The following is an 18,593-nucleotide window of genomic DNA, read 5'->3' as shown; positions in this document are numbered from 1 at the left end:
AAAAGAAAACTGAACTCCATCCATCCATCCATCCATCCATCTTCTTCCGCTTATCTGGGGTCGGGTCGCGGGGGTAGCAGCTTCAGAAGGGAGGCCCAGACTTCCCTCTCCCCAGCCTCTTCCAGCTCCTCCGGAGGAATCCCAAGGGGTTCCCAGGCCAGCCGAAAGACATAGTCCCTCCAGTGTGTTCTGGGTCTTCCCCGGGGTCTCCTCCCGGTGGGACGTGCCCGGAACACCTCACCAGGGAGGCGTCCAGGAGGCATCCTGACCAGATGCCCGAGCCACCTCAACTGGCCCCTCTCGACGTGAAGGAGCAGCGGCTCTACTCTGAGTCCCTCCCGGATGACTGAGCTTCTCACCCTATCTCTAAAGGAGAGCCCAGCCACCCTACGGAGAAAACCCATTTTGGCCGCTTGTATCCATGATCTCGTTCTTTTCGGTCATGACCCAAAGCTCACGACCATAGATGAGGTGGGAGATCGACCGGTAAATCGAGAGCTTCGCTTTTGGCTCAGCTCTCTCTTCACCACGACGGACCGGTACAGCGCCCGCTTGACGGCAGACGCTGCACCAATCCGCCTGTCGATCTCCCGCTCCCTTCTTCCCCCATTCGTGAACAAGATCCCGAGATACTTGAACTCCTCCACTTGGGGCAGGACACCCCCCCTGACCCGGAGAAGGCACTCTACCCTTTTCCGGAAAAGGCCATGGTCTTGAATAGTCCATTAAATAGTCCTGAACTCATCTGGGACTATTTAATGTGGCGGATTAACGCACGTCTTCCTGAGTGTGAGTGTTTGCAGTCGAAAGATGCTAAATCTTAGATTCTAACTGGAGTAATCCAGCCTTTGTTTTTTGTAGAATCTTCTGAAAAGAAGAAATAAAACAAAATAAATTTAATTAACCACATGTCAGTCTTAATCTTGGACATATTTGGAGCCATTTTTATTGGCTGTGAAACCAAGAAGAAGAGTTCATAAAGAAATATTGACAAAATTCTAAGTTGCAGAAGTCTGTCAACACTGATGGGGACACTCCCGCTAATCGTGGAGCTAATCAAAATAAAGTTCGACCTGTGAGTGAAGTTTTGACTTCACTCACAGACTGCAGAGCTTGTGCGACATAACGCACAAAACAGTTATGTCGCGTGATCTTCCATAATCTCTCGTGATCCCCTGATCTCACTAGACCCTCTTCGGAGGGAAATGAATCTAACTAAATTGAATCACATTATCCCAACTTGAATATGTTATTGAAGTTGAGACAAAAAATGATTGCCTCGCGTGGTCTTGTGTGATATTCCATAATTTCCCATGATCTCCCGTGAATTCGCATGGTATCCTGTGATCTCACTCGTCGTCTTCAGCACAGGATCAGACTGACTATAATGAATCATGGTATCTCAACATGATTAAATTTCATAAACATTACATTGTTGAATTTCTTGTTTATCCGACATGATTGTATCACGTTTTTGTTTGAAACATGAAATTATTTAGTTAAAAGTACATGATATTCTTTTGTTTATGTGATAACCCCATAAGTTCATTTTTTTGTGTGTATGTCTACAACTAGGTGAGAAATAATTAACATTTTCATCAGTTAATAAAAATTAGACAAAATATTGGTGGAGGAGGAAATATGATGAAGACAAAATTATTTTTATGTGGAAAGGTAGGACAAATTAAAAAACTAGCCAATTAAAGAGGTGATGCCTTTACAAGCCTGTCAGCCATTTGTGTCTTCAGTCCAACTAAAGGAAATCTATCTAGGTTCACAAAAGCTACAATAAACACTTGTAAAATAAAAGCAGGTTCTACTAGTCCACCTGAAAAGCTGCTGATTTGTTGAGTTAGTCCACATAATTGAAGAGTCAGCTGTGGCCATCTTCCACATACATTTTCTTTTCTTTTTATCTTACCAACTTTTGTTTCTCCAGTCTGAAGGGAATTTCCACACAAAGACAAAACAAAAACGAAAAAGCTGTGTTTTCCGGGGTTCGGCTGGACTCGGACAGAAGTTATTCTGCTAACATTGTTTATTTTCTCTGGATGTTCTAGGAAGTCTCATATCGGCGTCTCCTTTTCACTTTGTTTATTCCTGTTATTATGCCATGCAGCAAACACAAACACATGCAGGGTGGACAGATTAGAAGCAGAGGGGGGACATTGTTCTCAAATGCTGCTGCACATTCTTTCTCTCTTTTCATTTCTTCTGCATTTCTTCTTTTCTTCTCATTCCTGACTACCTCATTCCCACTCAAATGAGTGCACGCACACACACACGCACACACACAACGGTCTGTCAGGGGTGATTGCCTGTGTGTTGTTGGATGAAACAAAGGAACCGTGGCACTTATATAACCGCTTTGATTGTTATCAGTAACCTGATGCGTATTCCATATGTTGCATAAACCCTCTCTCATCACCTGGCTCTTCGCGCTCGCTTCCCCTCGCCCTCCCGTGCCGTGTACATCTACTGCATATCTATTGCACATCTACGGCCGCTGCGTCGTGCCGCTCCTCTATTGGCTCTTTGCACATACGGCGCTGACGTATGAGTGAAATGCGGCGTTCTTGCTTCCGCTTTTTTTTACCATGACAGCTAAAAAATATAAAGTTGTATTTCAGAATCAAATAATGCAATACCATAAACATTGTTGTCTTCCAAATATAATGGGCTTTAAAGCTTTCATGGATTTCCAAATGATCCTGAATTAAGAAGACGGTGGCTTGTAAATATTTGTCACGACAAGTTAAAGCTAACACCGCACATCAACGTTTGCAGCCTTCACTTCACTCCGGATCAGCTGCAGCCTGAAATTACTGCGGGGGAGATGGATAGTAAATAAAGGAGCCGTCCCTGTGTTATTGCCATGTAATCACCTCTGCATTCAGCTTGAAAGATGGATCGTATAGGAACTAGTGAGCAGACCAGAGCCAGATTGCCGAGCAACTGATCCGCCTGTACACACTGCTGTAAATACCATCCCATTTGAGGTCTTCACAAGAAGCATGCAAAAGTAATAAAATTAAATAACATGGAGACCTTAAGGAACAAAACCATATTTTTCTAAAAGCAACAACTTTCAATCTCAACAGCACATATCAGATTTCTATGAGAAAAATGTCCTAGAATATTGCCTAGTAACATAAGCTAAAGTTAATGCATGTCACAAAGTGTAAAGAAAGTAACCTTCGTATCTGTGAATGTATAACGAGGCAAACATCTTAAAACCTTTCTCCAGCTTATTTGTTGGAGCTTTAGATCGATGTACATCATTAGTTGTTACCTGGGGCTAGCCCTGTAAGCTCCAGGTAACAAAATGCCATCTTGTTAATGAGTGTAAAATGCTATTTTCAATAGACAGGAAGTGACCGAGCCGCTTATCCCCGAACGTGGAAGCTGACGTGCTGGGCAGGTCAACCTCCAGGAAGACCTGCCAAGCCTCCGCCAGGCCGTTCCACGCTGATGAGCACTGCTCAAATTTCTACAAGATTTCTATTTTCAATTATGCTTTTAAAAGCAGGTATATAGCATAAAATGTAATATATTCATATTCTGCTCTTAGCAACCTTGAAAGAATCACTGAATATTAACAAAACGGAACAATTCTTATTTTTGACAGCTGATATTTATTTAATTATTGGCCTGGAGAAGAAGGAGGGGTCAAGTAAAGCATGGCGGGCTGCGTCTTTCTCTGCCTTGGTTTTATTATATTTGCTGCTTAGGGCTAGGGGTTAACTTGTTGCTTTCTGCTTGTTTTTGGTTCTGTGTCCAGTTAGTTTTGTTTCCTGCCTCTGAGGTACACCTGGTTTCTATCTCTGATTGACACACATGCTCTGCGTTTCCTTGTTACCTCCCTCAGTGACCTTAGTTCAGAGCTGGATCACTCTCATTGTGTTACTTGTCAAACTAAATTCCGATTTCTTTCTCTCAGATCTGGTTGATCTTTGCCAGATCCAGCAATCCCAGCCATGTTTCCACCTCAGCACCAGCAGAGGTAGCAGGTGATAATGTTTTCAACAAACTTGTTCCAGGTAGCAAAGACATCTACCAGTTGGTCTTGTCAGGTTGTCTTCTTCTGGAATCTGAGAATTTGGATGATTTTTTTTTACCTTTCTGCACACTGCTTGCTTTATTTTTCCAAGTAGAGAATGTCCAAGTCCACATTTTTTGTTCCCTGTGCTCCCCGGATAGAGAAGAGACAGATGAAGGCTTTCAGGCATTGGTCACAACCCATGAGATGTGAATGCACCTCAGCTACGGTGCATTGTATCTTTTAATATATCATATTGACGTTCATTTCTATTCTATTCAAAACATCCATGACTTTACAGCAAAAAAGTTCTGGTTCAGAGCAACTGAAATACTGTGTCCATAACAACGTTTCTCAGCTTACTGCAAGCCAAGTGTGTTCAAAGTTTGGTCGTGGGCCCATTTGCGGCCTTCAGGACATTTTTGCGCAGACCGATTCAAGAACAGTTTAAACCAATAATGTTAGTAAGGCTTTACTAAGTAACAGATCACTTTTGTCAGTAACGAGTAATCTAGCTCGTTGCTATTTCAACGAGCTAGTCAGACTACAGTTACTTAACAAAATCTTTGCATTACTGTGCGTTACTATCTTCTTTTGGAATTTAATTTTATTTCCTCTTTGCGTCTTGGGGAGTGACCACCATTTTCATGTAACAGTATGAGCAGCGACAGAAACATAAACAATGGAGGGAAGAGGGAGATGCGCATTTTTTTGGTGGAAAGTTATTATAAGCACCTTTGAGCTTGTTTTTTTTTGTTTGTTTGTTTTTAAGTTGCTTGCAAATTTAACGAGTTGCGGGTTGTACCTTTTTGGTCTCGTTTTTAAAGGTGAAGCTGCTCATTTGGGCTTGGAAATAAGCAGAGACTCATAATAAATCCTAGAATTTGTCTGACATCCGATTTAGTTTTAGTCCATCATTTCCCAGAGGATCAGTCCCGCTGTGTCTTTGTTAATGTCAAGTTAATATATTTGCTATGACTGACGTTGAGCTTTGTGTTGAGCTCCAGAAAATTGCAAACATCGAGACTATGAACAATGCAATAAACGTGAAAACAGCCACCAATGAACGAGTCCATAAAGTTGTGCAACTAAACGCCGTTATAATTATTAATATTAAGATAAGCGTCACAAATCTGTGCATCTGAATTGTCGAATCACAGAAGGAGCTCTGTGTGCCGTGTGCTCCTTTTAATGTAACTTAGTTTCTTTCCAAATCTAGCAGTCAGTAATCTAACTGAGTTACATTTTCAAAGAGTAATCAGTAATCCGATTAAAGTTACTTTTTCAAAGTAACTATGCCATCACTGCTCTAAACTTGGTTTGCCACTTCAAGCTGCGGATGTAGATCCATGTTTTAAATTTATTCTGGGGTAACATTTTTCTGATGCCAGGCCACTTAAAAAACATACACACAAAATATTAAAATGAAAAACGCAAAGTATTCATCCAGGTTTTTGCTTTTTTGGGACCAAAAACATCCCAGTGAATAAATTTGTCACAATAAAGCAACAGTTAGCCATTCACTGTTCTTTTTACTAAACAAACCCCACAAAAATCCAGACAAAGATGAACAAATTGAGATACAGTTTGCAGGGGTTTTTATTTTTATTTATTTATTTTTTGAATTATCAACTACTTTTGGCCCACGTGACAAAAACTGTGGACACCATTGCTTTAAGCACTCTGAATCTACAGAACTCAATTTAAATGTGAATACTTTCTCTGATATTTATCTGTTTACCCATGGAGCCACCTGTTTTCCCTCTCCTAATCTTTCTGTCCTGTTGCATCTCCTGGAGAATCTCGGCACAGAACTCCTTGCTCCTGCATGTTCCTCAAACATTTATGATGTTGAATAGTTGGAAGGCCCGTTACGTTCATGTCTTCAAGTCATTTTGAAAGAAACACTAAACTTCTTTATACAAATGTTTTTCTATTGCCAGATAAGACTATTTGAAATTGAATTACAATTTGTTAAAACAAAAGTTCACATACTTGGATTTCTAAATAAACTTTTATGTAAAACAGCTCCTTCTTCAGAAGAAATCATGATGTTCCCCGTGATGTCGCTCATTTAAAAGTGTTTGTACTTTCTTTGACCTTTGTCCTGCCTACTCCTTCCCTTCCATGTCCCTCCTCCTCCTTCTCATTCTTCTTAATCGACTGTGGGATCGCGGCCGTTCCCCTATCGGCCTAATTACCACAGAGAAATGTAAATAACATTATACAACTGTAACGTTGGGCCTCTTTTTTGAGGCTCACACCGATGTCAGGGAAGAAAGCGACAGAAAAAGCAACAAGAGGAAAATGAGGACAAAGAAGGGACAGCTGGTTCTGATTTTTTTTTTTTTCCCTCCCTGTTGTGATGAGAAAGAAAGACGATAAACTGATCGAAAACGGGGCAGAATAGTCCGGAACCACAAGCAGCACAGTGAAGAGAGAGTGTTTCTTCTTAACAAAGTGTAATTGGTGAACATCAGAGGAAGCAGAGGCGAGCAGAAACCAACCAGGTGCTTTACGGAGGCTTTGTTCCGGGCAGCTTGTGACAAGACAGGGACAGACTGATGGAGCGATGCAGAGAGATGAACAGATAAAGACAGACAGGGACACGAGGAGGTTCATACAGAGGACTGAGGTGGAACAAAATCCAACCAAAACAAAACAAAGCTGATTGAGTCATTTATGTTGAGTTTGAACTCCATCTACCATATCAGCAGCTCTTATTTACAACCAGCCATAATGTAGACTCATTAAAACCAGTGACCTTAACAAAAGTTGTTATTTGAACCCTGAATGTTAAAGTTTAAAGCTGCACGGTTAATATGCAAAATGTAATTGGATAAATATCAGGCAACTTTTTGGCCTCATGTATGCATAAGTGTCAGGAGAATACAAAAGCTTTACGTCAGATGTTCACAACTTCCCAAAACTACACAAAGTCAGACATTCAAAAGTTTTCAAGATGCATTTTTCTTAAGAAATGCATCTCCGCATCAGTCTGATGCAGAGCTAAAAAGTCTTTTTTCACAGTAATTTGTTTCACACCGCAGCAAGGAATAAAACAGCCATCATTTCCTGTTTAGCTAGCACTAGTACTACAAATAATTCTAGCTAAGCAGAAAATGGTTTAGCTAGCATTTGTTTTATTTTATTTGCATTGGGCATATCACAAGTAAACCGAATATAGAGTAGAATAGACAAAGTAAAATTAGATTAAAACAAATTTGTATATTTTATCATGCTGCTAAGGATGTTATTTTATAGTTGATTACTTGTAACAAGAGCTAATTAAGCAACAACTTACTATTGTATTTAATATAATAGTAGCATGTTTAATTTTTTTTATTGAATCTGGGAGCGTAGTGTATAATCTCTTGAATCAAACATAAGGAGTGAAATTATGATTTTTTTGTCACTCTGTAAAATAGGAGGAAAGATTTTTTTTTACCAAGATGACTTGCAGAAACTGAAAATAGCTGAACATTTGTGTGATTTTAATCAGTTTAATCAATTGTATATTATTCTAAGGTTGTAAGAAAGATCTACAATGGTGGCTAGTCTGCTATTCATCATTAAAGACCAAATAGAAGCCAGTAAGATATTTCATCCATTCATCCCGTTTCACTTTATGCACGTGTCTGAATGAACACTACAATGCTTCTCTGTTGCTAAGTGATGTAAAAAATAACCCTCACACACATCCTGTAAAGGACAGAATATACAAGAGCTGCAGCTTAAAGCTAATGAATATCCAGTAGAAACCAGACTTTGATCCAGTGAACAACGCACATTGTTCTATAAATTCACTGTGAAAAAAAGTGTTAAAATATGACGTTACATACACATAAATTACCCAACTTAATAATGTTTTTTCTTTCTTTTTATTTTCCTAAAGTTCTGCAGTTAGTTCAGATTTGTTTGCTGCTCTGGGGCTTCAGTTGGAGCGTACTCTTGGGTAATTTCAACCTTGACAGGAGTCTTATTGGCATAGCATGGTCCTCAGAGCTTTACTTAGACTTTCACTTACTTAACGAGGACAGAGTTAGCAGATCAGAGAACATTTGTACCTTTGTGCTGTGAGGTGGGCTGATTACCAGGTTATCAAATAACCTTTATTCTTATTACCGATAGCAATCTTTTCCGTAAATTTTTTTTAAAACTCATTCTTATATTGATTCTATATTTGAATGGTCTCAGATGAGCCCATGGTGCCCAGTAAGGAGCCTCGTTCCAGTTGCGTTGCCTTCAGCTTGTACCAGTTGCATTCCACTGGAGTTAGTCACAGATCTATGGCAGGATTAGGAGTGTTGAGACACAGTTTTGCACAAAAGCAGCATTTATTAGTGTTCTGCCTTTGAGAGAGACGTTGCCTGTCTGGGAATGTCTCTCTTATTCTGCTTCACCTGCTTTTAAATATTTGGATAAATTTTATTAGTTTTATTAGTTTTTATTACAAGACGTTTGAATGATTTTGTGTTGAAGGTGAAACACTAAGGTTTTTCAGTGCCTCTGGAAAGTTTAGGCCTGTAATTATCCTCACAGCTAAGATTAAAATCAAAGTGAACTGAAAATATACCAAACTGTTTCTTTAAAATTGTGATTTTTGTTCACGGGTATACCTCCAGTAATGACTGTTCTTAAGAAATACAGTGCTGGAAGATTTGGTTTTGGATCATTTATGTCTCAGGAGCCTCAAGAACACAAAAGCTGTGCTGCAAATGTGATAACAAGTCACCTTTTTTTTCAGTTTTTGTTTTCTTGTTTTAGTAGCCTGTAAAAATCAACGCATTACTAACCTCCTCTGAGACCTCGGAGAAAGCCGTATCTCTTAGTGAAGCTAATTAAATGTGGCAAAAGATATGATGAGTACAAAGGTCACTTTCACAGACATGAAGAGGAATATGTAACATTGCTGTGAAAAGTGATTCCTTTCTTGCAGGTTTAGTCTTTCTGTTTTTTCGTCACTTAATTTGGTGCATTTTCATTACAAATGAGTGCAAAACTGTGATACTCGGATGAATGTAAAACACATAATTTATGAATTGTGGTAATTCCATTAAACAAGAAATACAATTAATCACACATGAGTAGGTTTGTTCACGTGATAAGTCATTAAAATTCTGCCACGCCTACCACTTCTTGTCGTCTTCTTCGTCTCCACCAGTAGTAGCAGCCAGTTGTTGATCATGTGACTTGTGTGATACCTTTACCTCATCCTCAAGCAAAAACCTGTGATGGAAAAATGTGAGTTTTGCCAAAATTGTTGTTTCCATTAAGCAAATTTATTTTCCTAATTCCAATAGGCATATTTATATAGTCAATGGAATCGCAGCAATTGTTTCAGATCAGTATGGCTTGAGGAAACACAATTTCAAATCAAGATTTTATTTAAGAAACATCTGTCCAAAGCAAGTGATGTGTAGAATAATTACTCTAACCCTCAAATCCGGTGGCACTTCCCTGCTTGTTTGTCATAACAAACTGGTCAGCAGTGGATTTCACCTCATGACACTGCATGTCAGATTTGACTAGCAAACAGTGACTTTTACAGAAGCTGTCAGACCTTCAGATGTTCTGGCGTCTGTTTTGTGATTCACTGGATGAGAAATTGATGCACTCATTATTTAAAAGTTTTCTTTTTATCAGATTATCTTTTATAATGTTTTTATTTTGTTACATTAAAGTGGTACAAGCAAAAATAGATTAAATTTGACTGGCCAAATACTTTTTCTCTTCACCATGGCACCCACTGGACACGTGACAACAGAATAATAGTTTTACATGTACTGTATTCAGTGTGGTGGCATGCAGTTCCTCTGATAGCCAGCAGGGGCTGACTCCCAAACACTTCTAAGAATGAAAAGAAACTGACATTTCCAGGGCGTCTGAAATAAATTTTTTCATATAAAATTTTATTTTTTGTCTTTAGGTGTAGAGTAGCCTGTCAGAGTTATTACGCACTAAAAACAACACCTTTACTTTGTTTTTTTGCCGTACACCCAAATACCCATTCAGTTACATCATTGTTAGATGACGTATTTTAAAGTAACATCAGAAGGGCTCAAAGACAATTAGCAGTTCATTTTTATTTATTTATTGTTTTTGCTCTGAGTTGTTTTAAAACACAGATTTATTCGTGCCATAATGTGATCTAAACCACAAACAGACTGTTGGAGGCTTTCAGTTACGCTGAATGAAATCACTCAGTGAATCTTTGCTGTGGCCTCTGTGTGGTAATGGCCAGCAGCCAAACAGTAATGGCTTGTAATGTTCCGAGGAAAATAGGGCAGCAATTCACTTTCCTTTTTTTCTTCTTCTCCTTCTTCTTGGTACATGGACAAAAGTTCAAAACCTCGTGGGGGTTTTTTCTCCACCATTTTGAGTAATTATGATGAATGTATTTATTATAACTTTATACACCGTGTTCATGTATACCAGAACAAAAGCAATCTATTTTCTTTTTTTAGGAAATATTGCACATATTTGATTGTGCTTTGAAAAACTTTCATAATTTCAGAACTGCAACGTAACTGTTATCTAATCTTTATTTAATTGCATTACCTTCTCAAATTAACCCCTTGTGCTTTAAGAGAACTTTCCATAACTACCCTTTGATGGTCATCTTCAGAATAGATTAAAATTATAAATAACAGACAGCTATGTTGTAGAAAAGTACTTAAACACATCAATTAATATAGTCATGCTAATATCGTACAGTTTGCAAGAGCAGCTTCACTATTTTTCTTTCATTTAATTTTTTCCACCCTTTAATAGTTTTCTGATATATTTAAAATCATCTTCACTTTACCTACTTTCCTACAAAATCTCTTCTGTTTTCCAATTCTTTTTGGTGAGCTTCTTCTAATGGCATTTTTACAAAATTTTACAACTGATAATGTTGAACCTTAGCTGATTATATAAAGGTGCAAAACAGGAACAGACAACGAGGACAAATGGCAATTTAAATATCGCTTATATCAATATTTTCTAATCTGAAAGATGTTTAAAGGAAAATTATTATCCCTGCTGTTGTATAAGCTGATGTGAAAATATATAATATCTAAATCTTCTGTACTCTTGCAACTATTACCAACACCCTCCACTGTATTTGTATTTTCCAGATTGATAATGGCATAAGTTTCTGAATAATCTGATTCATTATTGTATCAGATTTCTGCCAGCTCCAGCTGCTAAATCTCAGGTAGTGGTTCAGTGGGAGGCTTTTTTTAGAGATAATTTTGATTAAAATAAAATATATCAAAAGTCACTATATTCGAAATTAAAATGATTTGTAATTCAACAAGGCAGGAATAGACTGTAATTATTTATAATTTAAAAAAAGCAACGTGACTGTTTATAAACAACTTTCATTGTTAAATCGGTTAGCAATACTAAGTCCAGTTAGTATTTGAATGGTCTCAGATGAGCCCAATACTAACTGGACTTCTTTGTGTATTTTATAGGCTTTTAAATGTGTGGTGTGTGTCAAAGTCTTCCAACAGACTACCAACATTTCCAAACCCCTTAACGTCATGGCAACCAGCAGACATGGAGTCTTCAAACAAACAGACACCAGAATAAAAAAAAAAAGACAACTTAATTTATTTATAAGAATGACAAAAATGTTTCAAAATAATATGGTGGGTCCAAAATAGAAGTCAGCATAACAGAATCTGACTAAGTTAACAGGACTTTGTCAACAAATCACTTTTAAGACATTTTAAGACACTCTGCAACTTCAGCCACTGACCATCTGTAACACCTGCGTTAAATGTCATTGCTACTTACAACTGAAGGCTAATTTATTTCTTGATTTTCAAAATATATCTAACTGAATGGAACGGATTAAAGGCTGATTTTAAACAGACTGTAGAAACACAAACCTTAACGTCTAAGGATGAAAACCAGCATAGTAAATAAGTAATAGTACAAATATATAAACACAGTTCATCAGACATGTCAAATTATTATCATTTAACCAAAAAGTTTGTTTCTAATAGTAAGAATTTAGAGGCTGTGTCTCAAAACATAATTCAACAAGGTAAAAGCTGTGCAGTTTATTTAAAAATTCATCTGAGAATATTACATTAGTGCATTTCCAATAAAAAGAAATATGTTTGTCATATAAAAATATAGTAAAGCTGGTAGGGTTAGCTATATTCATTCTGAGTTTTCTTCTATAAATCCTCATCTGTTATATTTCCTGAAACAAAATCAAATGTATCATCAGCATCATTTGGGTGACAACACACAAACCCACAGTGCAGCAACATGTCATGATTATCTGGAAATCTTTCTAGGAGCTTTATTCCATTATGTAAATACATTTATTTAATTTGGAATAGAAAGTGTCATCCCTCTCAAACTGCTCAGTTACTAAAGTTAGATTCACCAGCATAATATCTCTAGATGTACTATGTGGGTTGATGGCATCATTAAAGTATTTCTCTGCCAAAAGATATGACAGCACCAGCCTTTTCTTAACATTTCTGTGTGTGATTAGTGTGCGTGCGTGGGCGCGTGTGTGTGTGTGTGTGCGACAGTAAACGGCATTCGTTATTGGTTATGTAAGGCTGCGAGTTCAGACTTGGCAACATATGTTTCAGCAGGGTGGCATTCTGAGGGCATGACGCATACAAACACCACAGACACGTACACACAATACCGAGATAACCATTGAGACATTATAGTCTGTAGATCATCTGGCTGTGGGCCTATAGAACAGGGAATGTGCACGTGTGTGGGCATGTGCGTGTGTGCGTGTGTGTGTGTGTGTGTGTGTCAGCAAAGGGGGGATGCTCGGATCTGTACATTTGTAATTACAGTCAGGAAATGTTTATTCATGTTTGATTGGGTGGGACCAGTCGGGACATTTAAACAAACTATTTGAGCATCCTGTTTAAAGTGGAGGGAGAAAAGAGGTGGAGCGTTGATCGGTTATGTAACACCCTATCCTGACTTCCCCCATCTTACAGTGACAGCTTCAGCTCTTTGTCTTGTTCCTACAATAATGTCTACTTCAACTTCATTTTGGGTGTCAATCAGCCGTTTAAATCCTTTTGTTTGTGTATAGTCACTGTGGGTCATTCTGTCAATAAAACGGAGGGAACTATGGTTGCCCATGCAGAGCTAGTTCCAGATAACAATGACATGTGAAAATTAGGCTGCAAATCTGATTTGTAGTAATACGTCATCTGTTTTGCTATTTGATCATTAGGTGTTCAGGTAAGATAGACCAACTCTTCATTTTAAGCCTTCAAATTACATAAACCCGCATTTCCATTTACCTTAAAATTGTGCAAATGGGAATTGCAAAATTTAATTTGCTTAATGCTTCAATTTTGTAAAAAAAAAAAAAACAAAAAAAAAAAAACTTGTTTTTTGATTAAAACGTTTTTGCGCTGAGATCAGGTAGTTTTTTTTCAGTCATGTTGAAATGAAAATATTTCACAAACCTGCAATAGAAATGCTTTTATTCTCATCACATGAGTCACATGATCAACTACTGGGATGTTACTAACACAAATGAAGAAGACAGAAAGTGTTTGGAGGATGATGACGTGACATGATTTTTAACCACTTAGAACAAACTTATTCACATGTGATTGTATTTGTTTCTTATTTGATGGAAACACCACAATTGCAAACACAGTTTTGTGATAATTTGTAGTAAATTGCAGCTACTGTTGCCTAGAAATTGGAATCACAATTTGCCATAAATGTAATTTTTTTTAATGAATTTATCTCAGCAATGTCATTACACCACTAGTGCAAATGCTATTAGCAAAACTTGAAAATTATTTGTAATATATAGAAAAAGGTTTTCACTCTACAAACAGCTGTTGTTTGTGGCTCTTTTTAGGAAGTATTCAACAATATAAAGTCAGAGTGACGCATCAAAATTATGTATTGTTACCACTGTTTTGTTACATCCCCTAGTCCTACAAGAACTTCTCTAAATTTGAAAACATGCTTTTCTTTTTGACTGCTGCAGGGGAGGATGAAGCAAAACCAAATATTTAACATTAGTTTATTCAGAAAAGATAAAGTGAAGGAAAGTGCAAAGTGTTTGTAGCCATGTCATCCAGCTCTTATTTACATACATTATTTTAAAGGAATGGTTTTAGGTGCAAAAAATTGAGTGATTTTGTTAAAAATATTTTTTTCCTGAATGTTGAAATAGCTTATGCTGCTGTGAGCAACATATTTATGTTTTTTTATTTTTATACCACGAAAAATTACTTCCTGCCAGGCTAGGATCTCTGCCTGACCTTTTTTCTGCAGCAGGAAATTTTTTAACGTGACATTAAATTTTACATTGTACACTGATCTAGAGTTACCAAGTAGTCACAGAGTGTGTGCCAGCTAGAAGTAGTTATGTTTGGTCGCCTGCGAAGACATCGTGTTAGACTCTTGCTCCATGAGAGTTGGGCCAGAAATTGTTTTCGAACCTGACCCTCGTGTAAAGACTAAATTTACTTTTTTAGATGTGCCATCTAAACATAGATGTATCCTCTTTTAAATAAAAGCCTATTTCACACACTTCCTTTGTCTTTCTAAAAGTTTTGGAGGACAGAACGAACAAACACTCGGTTTATGTCTCTCTAACTTAAAGTGATTACCCTGATTCCTCCTGCTATGACTCTTGCCAGACTCTCTTTGTTTCTTATATATGCTGCTGTTTATATCACAGCTATGTCTGCAACACACACTCTGTCTCTTTTATTTCCTATATGAAGAAAGGGAGGTGGGCTTCAGGAAGGGGTTGTTTTTGCTCTACCAAGGGAATAAGGAGGCACAGAGGGCGTGGTGTGCTGCAGTCTGTGTTTTATGAAGGTACATGATACAGAAAGACTCAAATGAAAGTGCTTTGAAAAAAATCACATTAAGGGAAGTCAATATGCTTAGTGTCAAACTTTTACTACTGATTCAGAAAAAACACAATAATTTCCTAATAGTTATAACATATTTCTAAGCGCTTCCCAAGATAGCACCTCTTTCATGCGTCTCCCACTCTCACTTTACACAGCAAGGACAAAATGAAAGAGTAGTTCGAAAAGTTAAAATACAAAATAGAGTCACCATAAATATTTAAACAGTGTTCTTGAACTTGGTATTCATTTCAAGATTTGGTATTGTAGATAGATATGGTTATGAGTGGTTTGAGGTAAATGTAGGAGGGCAGGAAGTTTTGTTCATGCAGATTGTTTGCAAGATGTTGAAGTAAATTTGGGATGTAATGTAGTTTGACTGGACAGGATTAACTAGTAGAAGATGTTCTGGTAGCAAACGTTGCTGTGCAGATTGACACTCAGTAGTGTTTACAGTTTCTGTGGAGAAAGATTGAAGTGGACCAAAATGTTCTCTAACACACACAAAAGGGGAGAATGAGAGCAGAGGAACAGTGTTAAATATTGTCAAGAGGAAAGGGGACTGGTGATTTGGGCTGGCCTTTATAAACAGCTCGCAGGGACAGTAGCCCAGGGCCACACGTTTATAGGTATCCAAAGGCTTTTTTTTCCTTCTTCTTTTTTTTTTTTTTACAAATCCATGTTTTACAGAAATTGTTAACACATATCAACTGAGGTATTTTGATCATGTTTGATTTTTTTGAATATCAACAATACAAGTAAATATATCAGTAAAATATGAACATTGTAAAGTTAGAGTACATCTTTTTGGGATCAACATGTAGACATCTATCAGACCTTTTAGGCCAAAATTGCATTAATTCACACCTACTGACATGTTGGTCCACCTATCAGTGAACTGCCATTTGCATGAGTACAAAACAGATTTGGTACCAGAACAAGTTCAGCCCACATACTTCTAAATCCAATCCAGCTGAATACAAAACCTTGAGGAACACCGGTGGTATCTGATCTCAGTTTACTGCCAGAGAGATGAGTTTAAACCAGCAGAAGTTTCTACCATTCATGCTAATAAATAGCATGTCCAGTAGGGAGTAATGGGAAGAAATGTCAAAGCCCAAAGTCAAACTAAGAAGGATGAGAATGATTCTTTCATCAGCTGCCATTAGGATGTTTTTGTAGATCTTAACTGAACCTGGAGTTATTGATAGAGCTGTTCTTCAGAAATCTTTATTTATTCCGGTCAAAACTAAAGACATAAAACAACAAAAATGTATTAAAATGCAGCCTAAGTGTAAATTCAAACTGGGAGGTCTCTCTAATCTTCATACGCAGTGGCTCATTTTTTCTGATAGCGGTTACCAACGCCAAAGATTTACATTTCTCAAGTAAACTTTCTATTACCACACTCTCTCTCTGCGTGAGTCTTTCCAGGTTGAACTGCAATCATGTCACTAAAACATTCGAAGAAGAAATCAGTGTGGAAGAAAACCTGAACAATAACTGGAGGCCAACTATAGCCCCTATAAATATGTCTTCAGTAAACAACAATGGAATAAAGCTAATTGTTCCTGTCATTCTGCTTCACTATAAATGACTGTAGCTACATCATAAATTCAGAGCATTTTTCATGCGTCTCCCACTCTCTGGGACTAGGACCGTCTGTTCTTCGTGATGGAGTACGTTAACGGAGGCGACCTGATGTTCCAAATCCAGCGGTCTAGAAAGTTTGACGAGGCGCGCTCCCGATTCTACGCCGCTGAGGTCACGTCCGCGCTGATGTTCCTGCACCGGCATGGAGTCGTTTACAGGTAGGAGCCACAGCTTTTGACACGCTGTGACCGCAGCATATTGAGATGTTTGGTCTCTGGTTGGCTAGAACTCTTTTTTCTCTCTCTCTTCTGGTATCATTTGATATTTTGTGAAGTTTGATACTTATTTATGATTGAATAAATTGTTCCATCCAAGTAAGAGGCATCTCTTATGCCTCTAACTTAGAAGCTGCTTGTAATTATGCCTAAGTGATTTCCTCTGACGTTTGGTAACATCAGATGTTCTCAATAAAAGATTATTCTTTCCAGAATTGATTTCATAAACACCAACTAAACAAAACGCCTGTGGTGGGCACATTTCCACTGATCCACTAATGTGCTAGTAACAGAGGTCATTTTTAGCTTAACACTTTTGCTAACTATGAGAACATTTAGTGTATTGAGCTTCCCCTGAATAATTTTCTGGATAAATTTGAAAGCGATAATTTTCTTGGCCGTTTGGTAAACTTTGACATCTGTGTTCACGTTTTGGTCATCGACTGTTATGAATTCTTCAAATAATCTGTTTATTTCATGCTTTTAATTTAGGATTGTTTTAGCAGTAACTTCAATACCTCTCCTTTCTCTTTTTTTCGATAACTTTATTTCTAAACAAGAAACATAGTGAAAAAAATAAAACACAGACATCAGAGAACAAGGTACAATTAGAAATACAATATCTAAGGGAATTCTACAACAGCAGAGTTTATGCTTGGCGCTCTAGGTTTTGCACAACTAACATTTTAGCTAGCTGTGCCCACCGATGCAAAACAATTTTACTTCAGTTTTATAAACATAACATAAATGCTACAGATCAGAGTCAGAACTCACAGCATGACTAAAGATATGAAACTTATAACAGACAAATCCTCCATCACCGTCAAGAACGCCATGGCAATGGCAGTTTAGAAAGTGACAGTGGTTTGAGACATGCTCAGAAATTAGGAGCTAATTGTGCTAATTTCATCACAGTCTCAGCTTCAAAAGTAAATATAATAGAAATTTAACACCTTTCAAATGTAAAATTTAAGCACAGAAAATGCGACCTAGTCTGAGGCTTTGCTTGTTCGATTCATTCCAGGCTGAGGAGCTAAAGCTACATATTTTTCTGGGAAAACATGAAAGTGACGTATCTTGATGGTTGAGATAACAATGGTCAGGCTGGAGAGGTCACCATGACTCCTGCAGGAAGTTGTCTGATGTCATTTTATCATTTCTGCTGTCGGCCTTTCATGGTGTGCTCTGGAGTTGAGTCACAGTGACACGTTTCTAAATATTTTCTCCAGTTATGAAATTTTAACTTTTTGACCTTTTTGGATATGCGTGTCAAGATTTCCTCACTGTCCTTTTGTTTCGTGCATCATCTGTCTGTGAGGACCCTTCAGCCATAATATCATTGTCAACTGACTGCAAACACAGAGTGGGTGATGCAGTCACAAATGCTCACAAAAGCAAGCATAACACTATTGTGGCAGACAGATGATCAGTTTAATTTTCAAAAATATGTGCAGGACGAAAAGGGACTTTGCATTTTGTGTGTGTGTTTTTTTCTCCTCATACATTTAATTAGGTATTTGGAGTTTTTGTGTATGTGACTTTGTGTTTTCCTTACACTCTTTTTTTTATTTTTAAGAGGCTTTTTGTATTTGATAGATGGCTTAACTTGAGACTTTTTTTCAAATTCAGTTTTTCAAAAAAAATGTAATCTAACACAAATTTCTTAAAATGTCCTCCCTACACTTTGGAAGCCAATAATCACTTAAGGAATGATTACACACCCTTCAAGTATTTTCCTCTGTAAAGTGCGTAAATGTTTCCAAATGGCTAAAGTTCAAGATCATTCTATACAAATGATCTTAAACACTCAGGTAA

General features: G+C 37.6%; 1 protein-coding gene across 1 annotated transcript in view; it reads left to right on the top strand.

The window, feature by feature from the left end:
• The window catches only part of LOC122842574 (protein kinase C epsilon type-like), a 98,319-nt gene that overhangs the window by 53,066 nt on the left and 26,660 nt on the right, over positions 1-18,593 (top strand). Inside the window, exon 11 of the mRNA XM_044136567.1 lies at positions 16,567-16,721. Within this exon, the coding sequence (XP_043992502.1) occupies positions 16,567-16,721 (155 nt within the window). The remainder of the gene's footprint in view (positions 1-16,566; positions 16,722-18,593) is intronic.

The sequence above is a fragment of the Gambusia affinis genome, linkage group LG13 (assembly GCF_019740435.1).
Source record: "Gambusia affinis linkage group LG13, SWU_Gaff_1.0, whole genome shotgun sequence".
NCBI lineage: Eukaryota > Metazoa > Chordata > Actinopteri > Cyprinodontiformes > Poeciliidae > Gambusia > Gambusia affinis.
This window is presented reverse-complemented; position numbering and strand designations above follow the sequence as displayed.